Consider the following 17195-nt stretch of genomic DNA (forward strand, 5'->3'; position numbering starts at 1 on the left):
GAAAGGCATTGTTTAGGGCAGTGCTCCCAGATGTGTTTTTTTTTTTTTTTTTTTTTTTTTTTTTAAAAAGAAAAAAGCTGATGGCAGGATGTGCTGTGTGGGCTCCAGCTGCTGTGGCCTCAGGCAGCTTTGTTAGATACACGCTACTCCCTCAGGCTATCGGCATTTTGGGGACTGTTCTGTGGGCTTTTGAGAGTGCAGATGTTTTAAAAGTGGGTTGTGTTTGAAGTTTTGCATGAGATCTTTATGCTCAAGACCCGTGGTGTCATGAGGATGCTGTTTCTGTTTGCCGTGTCTTCATTGAACCTGTGGGCACTGGTTTAAGCGACGTCCACACATGACTTCCTTAGGTTTCAGTTTTGCTGGATGCTCCAGCCACACAGGAAAATTTGCTTCAAGAAAGCTTTGACAGCAGATAATGGAAGCATCAGGCTGGGACACAGGGGCTGGGAGGGATCTGCCTGTTCGCAATGCTAAAAGGTGTTGGTTTAAAGCAGAGTCTTTGAAAGCTGCAGGGTTCAGAAGAACATTTCCTTCGTGGCTGGGAACAACCTTTCTGGCTCCTGGTGTGGGGCTTGGAACAGCAAAGTGTCCTGTCCTCTGTGGTGGCCTATAAGGCCAGCAGCATGTGGGCAAAACCCCACATGTCTGTGTGTCTTGGTAGCATAAAAACTGGTTTTCAGCAGGTCTGTCTGTTCCAGGCAGTGTGGAGGGAGAGGGTACGTGTATTGAGAGACGGGGACGGTGAAGTATGTGGAGGCTTTGCCCAAAATGCCCCAGAAGGAGTGGCAGCTCTGAGTCTGGTTGTGTTTTTGCAGAGGAGAAAGCTGGATGCTGTCTACTATTACATGCGCAGTCTGGCAGCCAGCAACCCCATCCTCACGGCCAAGGAGAGCCTCATGAGCCTGTTTGAAGAGACAAAGCGCAAGGTGAGTCTTGGAGCTGGGCTGTAGGATGCTGCTGGTGCTGGAGAGCTGTGACCCAGAGACAAGGGTGATGGTGGCTTTTGGACTTGGAGTCACCGCTTCTCAACTTCTAACAAATTCCCCATTGGGAGTCAGATGAAAGACACAGCCTTTGGAATGATGGTGGTGGTGGTTCCTGCCTCTCCTCTCCTGTTTTGGGGGTTGTTTGGACAGCTGAATCTCTCCTTTCTGGGTCACAAACTGTAAAACAGCCAAGCTCAGCAAGAGCTGTTGGTTACTGTGGTTTGCAGCATGATCGTTGCCCCACATCTATGGGGGTGGACAAGAGAGGCTGCAGTCCCTCTGTGCCCCAGAGGGTCACCCCAAGTTCAAAGGTACAGCACACTGGCTGTCACGCACTGCTGGGACTGGACACAACTCTCTTGTCCCAAGGCAGTTGGAGTTGAAAACCTCTCACCTGCAGTGTCCTGTAGTGTCAGAAACCAAATTCTGGACCTGTCAGGGAGTTGCTGTGGTTCTGAAGCAGGGGGAAGTGTTAAGTTCTCCATGTCAGTTATGTACTTTTCCTGAACTTTGATCCCTGGGTGATCTGAATCTCTGGTGTCTGCCCAGGCTGAGCAGATGGAGCAGAGGAAACATCAGGTGCTGGATCTGAGCCCCAGCCGCCGGGGGAAGGGCAAAAAGTCCACATTGCGACAAGTTGGAGATGATGCCACGCGGCTGGAGATCTGGATCCATCCTTCCCACCCCCGCTCCTCCCAGGGCCACGAATCTGGCAGGGATTCTGAGCAGGACAACGGGCTTGGGAACCTCAGCCCCAGCGACGTGAGTACTGCAGGAGGCAGCAGTTGGCTTTGGTGTCATGTGTTTGGAATGCAGTGGAATGACACTGGATCTGTTTTGCTTTCCTGTTGCTAAATTTTCCAGTGTTTTGGCTTCCCCTATGGGAGCTGTGCCTGGGTCAGGCTGAGGAGCTGGTGACCTCGTGCCTCTCATGTTTAAGGCATGTTGTTACCATCCGTTTCTTGGCAGCGTGCGCTGGCGTGGCCGATACGGAATAGGAGAGGCACAAGCAGAAGATGCTGTAAAATGCCTCTGCTGAGGGCTCTGACTTGGGTGAGGTTGCCGGTGGGAAATGAGGTCAGATGCTGAAGACCAGGGTTAACGGTGACCCTGTCAGCTCTGAGGCTTGTTCTGGAAGTGGGTCACTTGTCCCAGTGCCAGATGATCGGAGCTTTGCACTGGGAATGTGAAAACGGTGGGTTTAATTTCCAGTGTAGGTGTCATATTTGCATTACTTGCTCTGCTGAGAGGCTGGACCGGTGCCTTTCTTTTGCAAGGATGAAAAAAATAGTTGACTAAGAGAGAGTAAGACTCTCTCCTGAGTCTGTTCGAGCTCTGTACCTTGCAAGAGGAGCCCGAGTGAGCCCTGTTTGTCAGGCACAGGAATGCAGGCGAAGGCAGTGGTGGTTGGGAGCTCATCCTCCAGGAATCCTTGCGCTCCTTTGGCACATGCGGCTCGCGAGGGAACTTGCCAGGGAGCTCTGGGCTGCCTGTCCTAAAATGGCTGTTAAGGATGTGAGTTTAGCAGAGCTGGGAAGACCTTCTCTGCAGACGGCGGGGCCCGGAGCTTCGCCGATACGATTGCGCTTTTATAACTAGTTTGTGACTTCAGCTGGGTGGAACTGGGGTGAAGTCTTGGAGCTTTGAGAGATAAGCTCTGGCACAGAGCTGCAGCATTTTTAAGACGTTACTGCCCTTGGTTGTTTTCCCTCTCCTCAGCTTCTCTTCTGGAGACCTTTGCTTCTTCGGCATCATTGAAAGGAACGTGCCAAGCTTTAGCCTCTCCATAAATCATTGATGAAGATGCTTTGCCATAAGATGCTGTGAGTGTTTTGGAGGTGCTGGGAGCTGCTCCGTGTCAGCGCTCCCATGTGTAACCTCTAGCAAAGCTGGGGGCAGCCATGTCGGCTTGTTTATCGAGCAGCACTGTTTGCTTGAGCTTGCCCTGGGTCTGTTCCACGGAGGGGCTGTGCTCTCTGAAGTGCAGGTTGCTGGCGGTGCCTGTACAGATTGTGTGGCTGATTACTACCATTAATCTGTGATTTCTTCATCTCTTTGAAATGTTGGCTCGTGGAAAGCTTTTCCCGCTTGTACCGAGGGGCCGCGTGATCAGAAATAGGATGGTGAAAGGGCAAGGGGGGCCGAGGGCACAGGTTTGGGATATTTGTACTGGGGCTGTCTGTGGCTGCCGTGGTGCAGCCACTCCACTTGTGTTGGCACAACTGCTCGTGGGGCTGTGCCGTGGCCGTGTCACCAAAATGAAACCTTTTAATCTGCGTCGCTGCCAGAGCTCCCGTGCTGTGAAGGTGGGGGCTGGATAAAGACAGCAGCTCTTGGGGAAGCTGTGGAGTCCTTGCTCCTTGAAACTATAGCCTCTTAACCTTCTTCCTTGCAGCATCTCAGGGTGATTTGCAGCTCCTTCTCCCGAAAAGGAGTGGAGTGGTCGGTGTGTTGCCACTGTGTGGCACTGTTTGGCCTCGGAAGGGCCCTGCCTGCGCCAGGGACAGGCAGCAGCCCGCATCCTGGCAGAGCCTCTGCCCCACGTCCCCCAGCTCTTCTCCCAGGGAACGTGTGCCAGTGCTTACATGTCATTTTGGGGAAATGAGTCTAAACTATGTCATCGCTGCCTTGGGTCCCTTCCGTGGCAGCTTTAGCCCTTGAAAAGGCTGAGCTGCATTCTCTCGTTTGTACTGAGAGCTGTGCTCTGCAGATAGCTCCTTGGGCATCAGTCTTTATGGCAGCTGTTTCTGGGCCAGAGAAGGGAATTTTAAAGGGTGGAATGTTCAGCTTCCAGAAGCAAATTTAAACCACATATATAGACGCTGATGGCTCTGGACACGTACTGGGTATAAGTGTGGGAGAGAGGCTCCTTCTGCCCTTCAAACGGAGGCTGTTGTTTCAAACCCAGTCCAAACCAAAGGCGGCTGGTGTTTTTACTGTGGAGATGCTGGATGTTTCACAGGTGACAAGAAATTGATTTGGGATGTTTTCTATCCTCAGGGGTCCCTTTTTTCACTGTGCAGGCAGTTAAGTGCCAGTCCTGTGTGGTGGCAGGCTCGGCAGGGAGATGCTGAACGATTGCTCTCCCAGGACCTGATGATGTGTGTGCTGTCCCCATCGGCGAGCAGAGAGTCTGCTCAGCACATGCTCGCGCGTCTCTTCTCAGTGCTGACTTTATTTTTCCCCTCCCGTAGCCCTGGACAAAGACGCAAACATCATTACTTTATTTCAGGGTTGGGAGCCAGCTGTATGGAGCTAGTAAAGCGTGATGGTGACTGTGCAGAAGGCCAGCTTCACACCGCTGCTGTGACACGGGAAGGTGGCACGCAGAGCTGGCAGTTTGCCTCGGCCCTGTGTGTTTAGGTAGAGGTTTGGCATAGCTGCTTCTTTCACAGTTTGCTACATCGTGTTTTCTAGGAAGATGCAGAACTGGAAGGACGTACCATCTGGCCGTGCTGAGGGGCTGCATCTCCTTTGGCCCCTTCTGCAGTAACTGGATTTGGCACTGCTGGCACAGAGGGCATGGGACAGTTTCTAAGAGAGTTGAAGATGTTTGGGTTGCAGCCTGGCTGTTTTGTGCTTAGGGTTTTGTCCGTTGTGCCCGCAGCGTTTTGGGGTTTCACTCTGTGAATGGCTGTTCTATGTGGTCTGTTATACTTTGCATGTTTCTAGGTGTGCAGTGGCAGGAGAGTTCAGGCTGACCCGGTGCCCTGCTTGTGTGACAACATCAAGTCACTTTGGGTGGGATTCCAATAAGAAATGCAAACAAAGAGACTGAACCAATGAGCAGCTGTATTGATTTTTTAAAAAACCCATACAGATAGGGCACAGTGAGTTGTAGAGCCGAGTCTCTGCCATTTCTTCTCCGCCACTGGTTTCATTTGCCATGAGTCTATATATAATCAACCCTAAATCTGATAGTACCATATGCAGCTTAGTGCGCAGACTGTGAATTGGTAAAGCAAACAGGGCAAATGTGCTGTCAGCCTCTTGAGAAAGTGTTAATATTACACTGAGTTTGAGATTTTAATCACCCCTGTCAGGAAATGCTGAGTTAAGGTTCCCACAGTTGTTATTGCCTGCTGCCTGTGCTCTGCAGTAGATACTTCCCTGTGTTATCACGCAGCGTGCATGCACTAATAAAGATTACTCCATAGCTCCAGCTAAGATTAGGGAAGAGAGTTTTTCCCTTGGCACAACAGTTAATTGAATAATACTTCTCTCCAGATGTCTGAATACTTTAGCATCATTAAAGAATTAAGTCTCCTAACCTCTTTGTGAGAGGTCAATCTTGTAGAGCCATCAAAAGTTTGGTAGGGCCACCCAAAAAGCTCTTTGGGAAGCTAAGGCCAGTGTCAATATCTGCTGTCTCAGCCCTGTTCCTCAGCTGCAGGATCCTTCCCATTTTCCCCCAGCCTGTTGGTTAGGGACAGAAGGGTTGCGTTACCCTCGTGCTCAGTGCCCATGGAGCAACAACCCCTTTGCAATAGCAGAGAAACGGCAGTGGAATGATCATCTCTGAAGCTCAGAGCAGGTTTTAACCTCCATTTCTTTATGCAGGCTTTCTTCTCAGCAGCAGGGAGCATAGGCAGTGCATCAGGATTTCCACAGGTGAGCAGTAAATACTACCAGGAGGTCTACCAAGACCAAGAAGACAAAGTTCTTTCAGTAGACTGAATATTGAAGGTTTTGTACTTCTGTGTTTCTTCTTTATTGCCTGCTGTGCTCTTCTTTGGAAGCTTTTTATACGTTCAGGTGTCACTCTGGGCTGGTAATGGGTGTAAGTACCAGGGGACAGAGTGGCAGTGTTGGAGCTGTAAGCAGTGCGTATCCTTGGGCACTTTTTTGTATATTGTATTTGGGTGGTTTTTTATATTTTCTTTCAGATGAGTAGTAGGTCTTTTGGACCCCTTCATCTCCTTTCATCTCCCAAGTCCTAGAAAGTGAGATGTGTGCCACGCACGCAGGGAAATGGTCCTCTGCACTGTCTCTCAAAGCAGGGGAGGTTGTGAGACCTGTCCTGCTTGTTTCCCTCTAGGTCAGGATTCACCTCCCTGGGAACTTACCTGCCTGGTTGGGACTGTCTTCACAACCTGCTCTGCTTTGTTTCTTTCTGAGATGTGGCATCTCCAAGTATTCTCACCTTCAGTCTTTCTCAGTTCTTCTTCCTTGCTTAGTTTTATTTCTGAGTTTGCCTGCCTCACCTGTGCACTATGATGCTGTGTCCACTTACACTTCTGCAGCCCAGCTGTGGTCCAAGGCTGGAGAAGGCACTTTTGGGCTGCTTCAACAGAGGCCACGTGTCCTTAGTGGGAAAAAGGTCACTGTCTTCATCAGCTCCTGCATGTTTCACATCCGTTTTTCCTTCTGCGTTTGTTCCTCTTGGGCAGCAGCCACTGGGGTGACTGGGTTGGCTCCTTCTGGCTGCTTTCAGTCGGTGGAGTTTTTCCTCTGAGGGAGCTGTGTCTGGGGCTCTGCATCTGGAGAGGGGTCCTTCTAGGGAGCAGTGGGATAAAACCTCACGTTAGTCTAGTAGCAGTTTTGGTGGGGGTTTCTTGGCTGTTTTGCTCCATCAGCCTGTTCTCTACTCGGGCCAGTCACACACAGGGGAGGTGGTCACCTGTGTTCAGAGTTGGGGTTGCCTTTTTGTCACTCCCTGCGGTCCTCGGAGCATCTGGTTTGTCAACAGGCTGTTGTGGTGTGAGCTGAGAATCTGTGAGTGTGGCCCAACCTTGCTGGTGAGAACATACCACTGAGGCACCCACCTGTTTACTCACAGCGGCTCCCTCACGCTCAGCTCTTTTCTTACCTTTAAATCTTTTCCATTACACACGACAAGAAATAAGGGACAGCCAAAATGGGAAACGATGCTTCGCTATAGCGATGGCCATTCTTCCATACAGATGCGTGGATAAGAGGCTGCTTAGGAAATTTATTGATTTTTTTTTTTGGGGTGTCTGCCCCTGAGTCTGCTGCCGGGAGGATTTTTCTGCACTGCCAGTATGGTTGGGTGCTTCTTCTTGGGGCAGTGGAAGATGAGGCTTAATCTTTCCTCTTCCATGCAGACTCTTAATGAGTAATCCCTGCTGGCTGAAGTACAGGGCTCCCTCGTTTACTACCTCCATGGTGTCAGGTGGGCAAAGTGCTCAACGTGGTCCTTTTTTAGGAGTCTGTAATCTGGAAAATAAATCCGGGCAGCCGAGGCTGTGCTGATGGTTTAGATGGGTGGTGTGACAGCGCAGTCATGCCCACCTTCTCCCTGCTGCTGGGACACGACTCCCCAAAAAGGTAACCCTCCAGCCTGCACACGATGCCCTGGACGCCTGTACTGACTCTTGCTTGCTTTCAGGGTTTTTTTACCCAACACCCTACGCCGGTGCAGAGCGTGGAGGGAACGGAAACCACTACTTGGAGGTGCCCAGCCAGCTTTTCTGCTGAAGCCATTTCTCACGCCTGTTAAACATCTGAACCACACCAGAGCCGTGACGTAGGTGTGTCCCCAAAGGGAGGGAACGTGCAAGGGAGTATCCCCTCGGCTCTTCTCAGCGCAGGAGCCGGCAGTGGGATATACACAAGGTCTCTCAGCAAGGCCTTGGATCAGGCTGCCATCGGCCCCGTGTTACAGGAAGGTGGTTTGTGTTCAGTCAGGAAGTTTGTCTCCCCTAGGGTTAGGTGCTCTCGAGTATTTGACGTGAGTGATCCCGCCTGTGGTCTGTTGCATTATGGTCTGCCCTCGCTGTTAAGGGAAGGCAGTGCTTCCCCTCCAGCCTGCTGCTTGTATTCGATCCCCACCTTTGCAGTGCAAGCCACTGCTGGGCCTCCCCCGCGGCACAAAAACAAGCAGAGAATCTCACTGCAGGGGGGGAATGTTAGGTACTAGCAATCAGCTAGAGGCTGCCCTTCCTTATTTCTCTCCTTTATCCACCACCCACGTGAAAAAGCAGCAAGAGATGTTACATCCTTGATTTTTGTGCCTGAAGCAAGACTTGAGAGGGAGAAACCTGGAATTCCCTCTGTCCTGCCCCGGCCGTCTCCTTCCCTCGCTCCTGCAAGCTTGCAGGAAGCTGTTGGGTTTGGTTACTCATTCGTGGAGGTCAGGACTAGGTCTGGGGTTTTTTTCCTTTGTGTTTAGGAAACGGTTTACAAACTGTTTTGAGCATGGGGGAGCTGGTGGCGTGTGAAAGAGCCTTCTCAGCCTCTTTACTGCTGGACTCGTGTTAATTCTCTGCCCTACCTTCTTTTCTGTAATCTCTTTCTCGGTTGGCAGCGTAAGTATTTCTGAGTGCTTTCCCCAGCCCTGCAACCCCTCCGCCTCCTAATGTGACCTCGGTCACCAAACCACCTTGGGGCTTTATTTTTACTCTAGCCGTTTGGTTTCGCGTGGTAAGGTTGGTTTCTTTCCCCCTAGCAGTGAGAAGACTTCTCTGCAGAGGAAGTAAAAGAGTGCCAGGCTGCAGTTGAAACTGGTTAAACACTAAAACCGCACTTCTAGCCTCTCTGGGTTTGAGACGTGACATTCAGCCATGCAGCTTAGCACTGGTTTTTTTTTGCCCACCACTTGTGCACCCTCTCTATACTTCTTTAATAAATTCATTTTTTCTTTATTAGCAGCATTTTAAAGTAAAAAAAACCTTCTCAGCTGCAGTTTCTGCATTAATTATCCAAGCAGAAACGCTGTCGCACCTTGTCCGGGCTCGTGATGTTCTGTGGATGCTCAGTGCTGCTCCTCTCAAGCTGCCAGAGCTCGGCCGAGCTCGCAGAGCCTGGTTACTGATTTAGCCTCTGCACGCCTGTCGTGTAGAACCCACATCTTGCTTTCCAGCACAGCAGCTTGACCTTTTGTCACTACCCAGAAAGTGAAGGCTAAGCTATCGGTAAGACTTTCCAGAAGTTGGTGCTGATTTTTTTTTTATTTTATTTTTTTATTTTTTTTGGTCTTTTCTTTTTAGACTATGTTGGTGGTTTTATTTAACTGTGAAGAACAAGGCAGGGACTAATGTTACTTGAACGGGAGAGACACCGACATGTTCTCCTTCCGGTGACAGGCATCTGGTGCTAATGTGTGTAGAAGTAACGTGGTGGATCAGAGGTGGGAGCACTACAAGGACACGAATGACTTATGCCTGTGTGAGGGGCTCGGCTATATCCCAGTGCTCAGAGAGGCTGTGGTGAGGGGAGAGGGAGAGAGGGGGGCGAGACTTCAAGTTCCAACAAGCTTCTCATACTCTAAAACCAAGTACAATCATCCAGAAACCCCCTTTCCCTGTCAGTCACTCTTTCCTCATTTCCTCTCCTGCTGGTGCTGATCAGCCAGGGATTTGTGTGTAACCAAACCCCCTCCTGCTGCTGCACATTAGTCCTTTCTCGTGGCAGCGGGTTTGATGATCCCAGGCACTGCAGGGTGATTTGAGGAAGGGAGAGTTTGCGCTTCACACGAGAATACTGCCAGAATTGGCAGTAGAGGTAAAGGAAGTAAAATGCCTAATAGCAGGGTTGGGAAATTTCCCAGAGCAGGGCGAAGGCTGTAGACAGTGATTTCTCTTGAGCTTTTTTTTTTTTTGTGTGTGTGTGTGTGTTAGTCTAACCTTGATCTTTGTCTGAAGTTGGCCCACGCCAACTTTTTCTGCTGTCTGTTGTACGCTTTTTGGGATGGGCATCTCATATTCCAGAGCCAAACCTCTTAATTCTGCCATGGGGAATGTTTGTTTCTCTTTGGTGTTGAATGAGCCATTTCCAGACGGGCTTCGTATCCACTGTGGAGGTGGGTATTAGGAAAGAAACTTCCTTCCGGAGGATCAGGGAGTGGAACCTGCTGGAATCTGTGTCATTTCCTCTGTCCTTGGCTCTACTCTTCCTCCCCAGCAGATTTCATTGCTGTGTGAGTCAAAGTGGAGAGGGAGATGCCCTCGTGCCCTGTGTTACACTGCTCAGGTAGGAGTGAAGGCTCCAGAAATGCTCCAGGAATGCAGCTGAGGGGACAACTACCTCCAGGTTTTGGGAACGTGGGGCACGGGCTGCCGTTATCCCTGTCGGAGAGCGGGAGCGTGAGGATTGCGTGCGATGATGCTCTCATCCTCCTGGAAGGCTCCGTCTCTGCTCAGCCTGTTGTCCAAATGTCTTCTCTGTTGGCCTAACTCCATCCTAAGCCTTTCAGGGTTAGATCTCTTCAGTCTTCACCTTTCTTAATTTCTCATATTATCTCTCTCCTTTGTGCTTTAACCCCACAAATAATCTCCTCCGGAGCAGTGAAGAAGGCTGACAACACCCTGAGCTACATCGACAGGAGATCTCTTGTGACCAGGACTCATCACACGTTTCTTGGTGTTGGTTTTCTATCGCAGGAAGGGAATGCTCTTTACTCCTGGCAAACAGTTGTGCTTGAGTCTAAGCTGCTTTTTGCTGCTTGGGGCTGCTTCAGTGCACAGCACGTGGCCTCCTCCTTTACCTGCTGGACAAAGAACGGCTCTCCCTGGGTCATCTCCCTTCCAATGCTTAACCAGATGCAGCCTTGAAGAGCTGAGCTTGTATCCTGAACGACCTGCAGCACCGGAGCCAATTTGTGAAAAGTTTTGTGTTGAAAGTTAACTTGATATCTCAGCGGAGGGCTCTCTGGCATGTTTGCATAGATTCATCGAGTTTATGGCCAGCAGGGACCATTAGATCATCTAGTCTGATCTCCTGTATATCACAGGTCCTTAAATTTCACCCTGCTACTCCTTTGCGAAGCCAAATAACTTGTGTTTGGCTAAAGCAAAACTTCCAGAAAGACATCCAGTCTTGAGAATCCACCCTTTTCCTGGGGAGTTCATTCCAGTGATAATTGCGCTGGTTCTGAAACGCTTCTACCTTATTTCCAGAAGAAATCTTTCCAGTTTGTTCTCGTGCTTTGCTATTCTGCGGAGCGTAAAGAGCCCTTAAGCACCACGAAGACACTTTGCACCCCGCAATCCAATCGCCTCCCAGTCTTAATATTTTTTTGATACACTAAACAGATTAAGCCATTTTAACGTTTGTTGGTTGGGTTTTTTTTTTTTGTTTCACTGCGAGACATCGTCTCTAGCCTTTGAATCACTTTTATGGCCGGTTTTTGGAGCCTTTCCAGTTTCTTCAGCATCTTTTTTTAAAAATAAGGGCACTAGAACTGGACGCAGTATTTCAGTGTCAGCCTCGCCAGCGCCGTATATAGCTGTAACTCCGCTGTCCGGTGCCTGCTCGCTGCTTTCGTGTCCAAGGGATGTGTTAACCCTTTTTACTGGACATTGCGTTGGGAATTTGGCCTCTGTAGTCCCTAGAGCCTTTCTGGAGAAGCTGCCTCGGGCACTTTCTCCCGGAATACTTAATTTTACATGACCCCAGATGCGCAACGCGACGTTTGATGCTGGAAACCCCCAGATTTTGAAGCGATGATGATCAAGTTTTTGTGAACGCGCAGTAGCCGTCGTTACTTAATGCTCCGCTCGTCTTCGTGTCACAGGCAGTTTGACAGCAGAATTTGCTTTCAGATCATTGATTAAAAACGTTGCTAATGAGTCTCTACCAACCGCTTTCCATGGTTTAGTGAGTGTCCCTGAAGAATGCTGCTTTTTAAGAGATTACTTGATCAGTTTTTAATCTATTTGATGATATTTTTTTTTCAAGAATGTTGCTTATTACTAATTTATAGAAACCAAACTCAGATAAAAGTTTGGTTGCAAAGGAAATAACGTGCATATAAATATTCTACTTGACATGTTTTCCTTAAATTGAAAGTTCTACTTGTAAATACGTTAGTAGATAATGTTAAATTTGTTTATAGGTCAGATGTTTGTTTCGGAGCCAGTAAAGTTACCACGGCTTGATTCTTACTTAGTAAAGCACACAATTTTCTTGCTTGTGTTTCTCACCTCACCTGCTCCCTGCAATGATGAAGGGAAAAATCAAAAGCTGGTTGGTTTTGCTGGGGGAACTTCCTAAATGCCTCTTCCTCTGTTGCTGGGTTACTGACTTGCAACTCTTAGAGCTGTGAGATGTGTCCTGGAGCTGCTGCAGCCCAAAAGATCAGGAAGCTGCAGGAGCATCTCAAGGTCTCTTTACCTGGAAATGAATTTTCTATGCCTCAAGGCCACAATACATCAGGGTTCCCTCTTTCTTCCATGTCATAGCAAATTGGATTTTACGTTTGTGCGGTGTCTGATGTTAAGTATCAGGATTCTCACTGGAATTGCTTCTAATGCTACAGAAATTAATCCATTTCAGGGCAGGATGTTGTGACTGCTAAACAGAAACCTGCAGTAGGACACGTGGCAAGAGGCGGCCGAGGCGAGCTCAGTACCCATTTGTGGTTGCAGGTGGTGTATGGAGAGGAGTGATTATGGTAATTAGCCCAGCTGGAATTTGCCCACAGCTCTGTGGGTGTCTTGTAAATTCTGCAAAAATGCCAGACAATCTTAATAGCCTTTTTGTCTTGTCTCTTTTATGTAGGTAGCCATTTGCCCAAAGCACTTTCCGCCAGCGCTTTGTTGCAGTTGCACCTGTAACAGCCAAAACCTCCTCTCGGTTTCTCGCCAGTCGAGCCCACTGCAGCATCTTGGGCTTTTTGGGAAGCTCTGTGTTAGTGCTCCTTGTTATTTCAGTGAGATACTGCCCTGGAAAACAGCAGACAGGGCTGTGCCTTGCAGCTTTGGGATGGTGAGGGATAAAGGCTCGGGCTGGTATTTGTAAGGCTGTCCCCAGGGGAGGTACAGGGCGCCCTGTGGCTGTTGGACTGGGTGGTGGAAAGGAGCTGCCTGCAGAAGAGAGGAATAATCTTAATAATCAATGTGGTATATCTAGCCCTTGAGCTGGGAGGGAGAGTATGGCATGGTTTGGGTGCCTGGATGTTACTTCACGCAGTTCTCAGCAAGGAAGCTGTGCCTGGAAAAGCCTGGCTGCCCAAGAAACCCTGCAAATATTTGGGATGAGCGTGGTACGTGTTTTGGAGCGGAGCTATGTGGCTCTGTGGTCTGTATCCCAACCCCTTGTCACTGAGGAGACCCCTAGACTCAGGAGAACGTCCCGCTGTGCTCCAGTCCTTCCACTCCAGTGGAGACAGCGCATTTGTTACAGGCAGTTTTGCATCTGGTCTCTTGATTAATGGACTTGTCTTTTGCAGCCTATTTTGACTCTGACACCGCTTTCTGCTCCGCAGATGCTTTGCTGATGTTGAAGAAAGTTTGCCTCACTTGATAAAGACCAGATCCTGAAATTTACTTCCAAACCTGAAGTAACAATTTTTAACTTGAAATGCTTTTTCCCCAGGAGTCACCGCTCCAGAATCCTTCCCTTATTTGGTGCCTCCTTCACAGCTGGGACTGATGCTCAGGTGCCAAAGCTCTGTGTGCTCCTCACACTGAGCCAAATGGGTCTGCTCTGGGTTCAAGCGTGGCAGCTCCACTTCCCAGCCCAGTTCCTTTTCCTGCACTCCCCAGTGGCATTTCCAGCCTTTCTGTGCTGGGGTGGGAGGCGCCGTTTTCAACTCTTTTTGGTCAGTGCATGGTCTCTTGAGGTTGGGTCTTGCTTTCTTCTTTTCTGGCTCAAGACACGACAAACCTTTCCTGAAGCTGTCTCACCACCTCTGGTCTGTGTGTTGTCAGGATGTTACTCCTCGTGGCCTCCCGCTGATTTGAGCTGGCTGTTCCAGGGCCGTTGCTATCTCTCTGCGCTTAGCCGCTCCGCGAGAAGTTGTTAGTCACTGTTGACTTCTTCCATGGTAACAAATCCAGTTTGGTTGGCGGTGCGGTGTGTGAATGCTCCCCGAGCAGCAGTGGGCTGCTTCCTCTGGTGAGGTTGCCTCTTCCCAGGTGGATTTAGTCTGTCTGCACATGCTGACTCATGACAGCCGAAACAGCTGTTTTCAGCTTCAGGCACTACTGTGTGCAGGGACCCCTTCTTCTTCTTGACAGCTGGTTTGTTTTTATAACTAATGCCTTCACTATATGCTCATAACTTCCATATCTGTGATGCCCGCTTTTCGACTGGAAGGGCCAAAATCCATTTTTTGACATAGTTTTGTTGTTGTATAAGCCTTACTTGGTGGGCTCTTCTCAAATGACTGACTGGGACCAGCCAAATTTGGTTCCCCAGCTTCAAAGGGCAGTGATGTGGGTGTGCAGGGAGCCCTGTCTTCCCTTGGCATCCTGATATTGGCACGAGGACTGTTTTCAGGAAACCCCCAGAGGGACCTGACCCTTGGATGGCACAGTGAGTGGGATGAAGGCGAGGAGTTTGCCAGTCCCATGCGAGCACCGTCAGGGTAGCGAGGAGGCTGGTAGAACTTTGGGGAAGTGTTCCTCTCCGCCCTGCAAATGCAGAACAGCAGGTGATGGGACTTCCTCCTCCCTGCCCTGAAGCCCGGCCGCTCGGTGGAAGTCACTGTTTCCCTCTTGCCGTGAGAAGCGGCGTTTGACGGGAGGAGCAGGGAGGGCTCCTGGAGACTGAGGGACAGGTGAGTCACTAGAGAAAGAGTCATTCAGAGAAAAGCCCAGTCAAAGCAGCCCCTGGCCTTAGCTTGAACTCGGAGATGAAAGGTCCAAAGTTAAGTGATGAGCTCATCAAAACCTTGAGGCTGTGAGAGAAAAAGTGGTGAAAGAAGCGTGAGAGGTGCCTGGTTGAGATGCCACAGCACTGGGGCACACAGGTCTCTGCCTGGGCTTGCTGGGTTCACGCTTAAGTTGCCAAGAGGTATGAAACGTGCTTCTTTCCTCGAGGCAGGTATCCTGTATAAATATATAGATGCGCACTATGACCCAGTTCAGCACTGGTTCCTGTGGAGCGTAACTGGTTAGTCCTTGGGATTGCAAGTGAAGGGGCTGAGAGTGCTCTGAGAAGATGGGGGCGAAGCCAAGGTCCTGGTGAGCCCTCCCAGAGCCAGACATCTCTGTGGGAACGCTCTGGGCACGTCCCCGCTGGGTGCAGGCGTCACTTTCCATTCAAGGTGGGGAGTTTTGGTACTCCCCCGCTGCCAGTAAAGGGGTGTGGGGACTGCAGGGTGAGCACTCCCGGGGCTGTGGGTGAATGCAAGCCTTGGGGAAAAACAAACTTCTGCCCCAATTTCTTCTTTCTCCCATGAGCAGTGCCCAACCAGCATTGCAATAGGCTTCCCAGGAGAGGTGGGTGAGGGTCTGTGATTGCAGCTGGAGCCACGGAGCTGGTCACAAACCAGCTTCCTACCTCCAACAAGCTGTTGCCTGAGAAGAAATAAATATGCTAACGCTTTCAAGCTCTCAGTTCCCTTGGTGTCCTAAGGAGGATGGTGGAGAAGTGTCTATGTCCAAAATTTGCTGGCAGGGCGAATAAGGGCTTTGCTGTGCTGTCCCAGTATTCCCCAGTCTCCTCTGGGTTTCATCTGCAGAGTTAATAAAATGGTGGCAAATAAAGTCGAGTTCCAGTGGAAAGGGCTCTTTAGGGCAGCCGTAAAATAGTGAGTAAGCAAGAACCCCTTGCTGCGGGGGCCAGTTTAATTGGTCTGGCTTGTTTTATGAGACAGGTTTTATGTTTAAACTCGCACATGGCCCAGGAGCGACTCTGCAGCAGGGCATCATTCTCCTGCATGGGTCCTCGGGGAACGCAGCCCGGGTTAATTACACCTAACCAGCAATCTCACCTCGCCGAGCGGCTGGCATAAGTCATGGGGTCGAGCAAAGGAGGGTGGGAGGCAGTGCCAGTAGCTGGGACCGTCCCTGATAACTGTCCCCTTGCAGCTGGACCTGATGGGCAGCTCGGTGCTGCCTGGAAGCACAGGCTGGTGGCATCTCACACCCTCTTGCGTGATCCTGGCCGGGCATTGTCACAGCCCTGACCCCGGCAACCTTGTCCTCGCTGCCCCTGTGAATGGAAGTGGCATCAATGACCTTTATAAAGGGGTTCAAGATATAAAAATGATGTGGGAATGGGAGCCCAGCGGCGGTGCTGGGACTGGGTCGCTCCTGGTCAGCATCTCCCCGCGTGGGGCTCGGGGCCTGGCTTTTCTCAGCGCGCTGAGGCTGTGCAGGCGCGCGGGTGCGAGAGGAAAAGCCTCTTGCCATGGAAAAGGTAAGAGCGAGGCCAGTCCTCTCCTCCTAGCGTGACACAACCACCTCCAGGGCCGGGCAAAGTGACTACTTACCCACCCCGCAGCCTTCTTCAAAGCTTTTTAGATAAGGACTGGGAAAGCCCAGAGCTCTGCTGAGCGAGCAGAGGTGGCTTAGAGCAGTAGTAAGTAATTATTCAAGTCAGGCTTTGCTGTTACTGGACCTAAGGAGGGCAGGAAGCTGCCTTCACACCATATGCTCCAGCCGGCTCCCCCTCTGTCCCCTTAGCTCCATGTTAACTCCGGCAGTTCAGTAGCAGCATCGCTGCTGCAGGCTTTCAGGGGCTTTTTTTTTTCTAATAGATTTGATCACAAGCTCCCTCCCTGTAACTGCTTAAGGCTGGAGTTAAACAAAGGGGTGCAGCATCACCCCCAAACCCCCCTCGCTTCTGCAAACTGCTCCCAGCAGGGCACAAACGAGTGCTCCTGGCTTTGCTGCTGAACTCGCTGTGTTGGCTTCTCTGCAGAAAAGCACTGGAGGGGAGGACATCCCGCTCCCTCTCCGCCTTGACCAGAGGCTGTTCAGCCTCTGCCGCAATTGCGGAGCACGGAACAAGTTGCTTCTGTTGGTTGTTTATTTATTTAATTATATTTTTATTTTCCCCATTGGTGGGAAAGGCTGCCTTGGGGCGTGGGGACGCTCCTTTTGCATGAGCCCTTCGGCTGTGCTTCATGATGGAGGGGTGCGATGGAGGAACCTTTGGGGCCAGAGCTGCCCCCCCAGAGCTTCCCCGGGTTGGGACACCCCGGGCTGGTGTCCCCCCCGAGCTGGTGGCCCTGCGAGGGAGCCCAGGACCCGGCAGAGGGTGCTGTGTCTCCATCGCCTCTCCCAGCTCCAGCTCCAGCTGTTTGGCACTTGCCTGTGCCTGAGTGCATGATGTTTGTAAGAGTTTGGGCATGTCCATTTGGTTCCCATCTCCAGTGCCACCCCCAACATCCAGGCCAGGTTCTTCTGTCACTGGGGACATTCTTAATTCACAGGAAATCGGAGAGAGTTTAATTGTTTTCTCCTCTCTCTTTTTTTTTTTTTTTTTTTTTTTTTTTCCTTCCACGCAAAAAAAAATTTCTTCCTCTACAATGAGGTCCCCTTTCTGTCCAAGAACAGGAGATGCAGGTCAGAG

General features: G+C 50.4%; 1 protein-coding gene across 2 annotated transcripts in view; it reads left to right on the forward strand.

Annotated features, from left to right (window-relative positions):
- SMG6 (SMG6 nonsense mediated mRNA decay factor) overlaps positions 1–17195 on the forward strand; it is a 137969-nt gene that overhangs the window by 11551 nt on the left and 109223 nt on the right. For both annotated transcript variants that reach the window (XM_014953147.1, XM_014953148.1), the window contains exons 7-8: positions 819–929; positions 1539–1751. In XM_014953147.1, coding sequence (XP_014808633.1) covers positions 819–929; positions 1539–1751 — 324 coding nt within the window. The remainder of the gene's footprint in view (positions 1–818; positions 930–1538; positions 1752–17195) is intronic.

Source organism: Calidris pugnax, unplaced genomic scaffold (genome assembly GCF_001431845.1).
Source record: "Calidris pugnax isolate Ruff unplaced genomic scaffold, ASM143184v1 scaffold133, whole genome shotgun sequence".
NCBI lineage: Eukaryota > Metazoa > Chordata > Aves > Charadriiformes > Scolopacidae > Calidris > Calidris pugnax.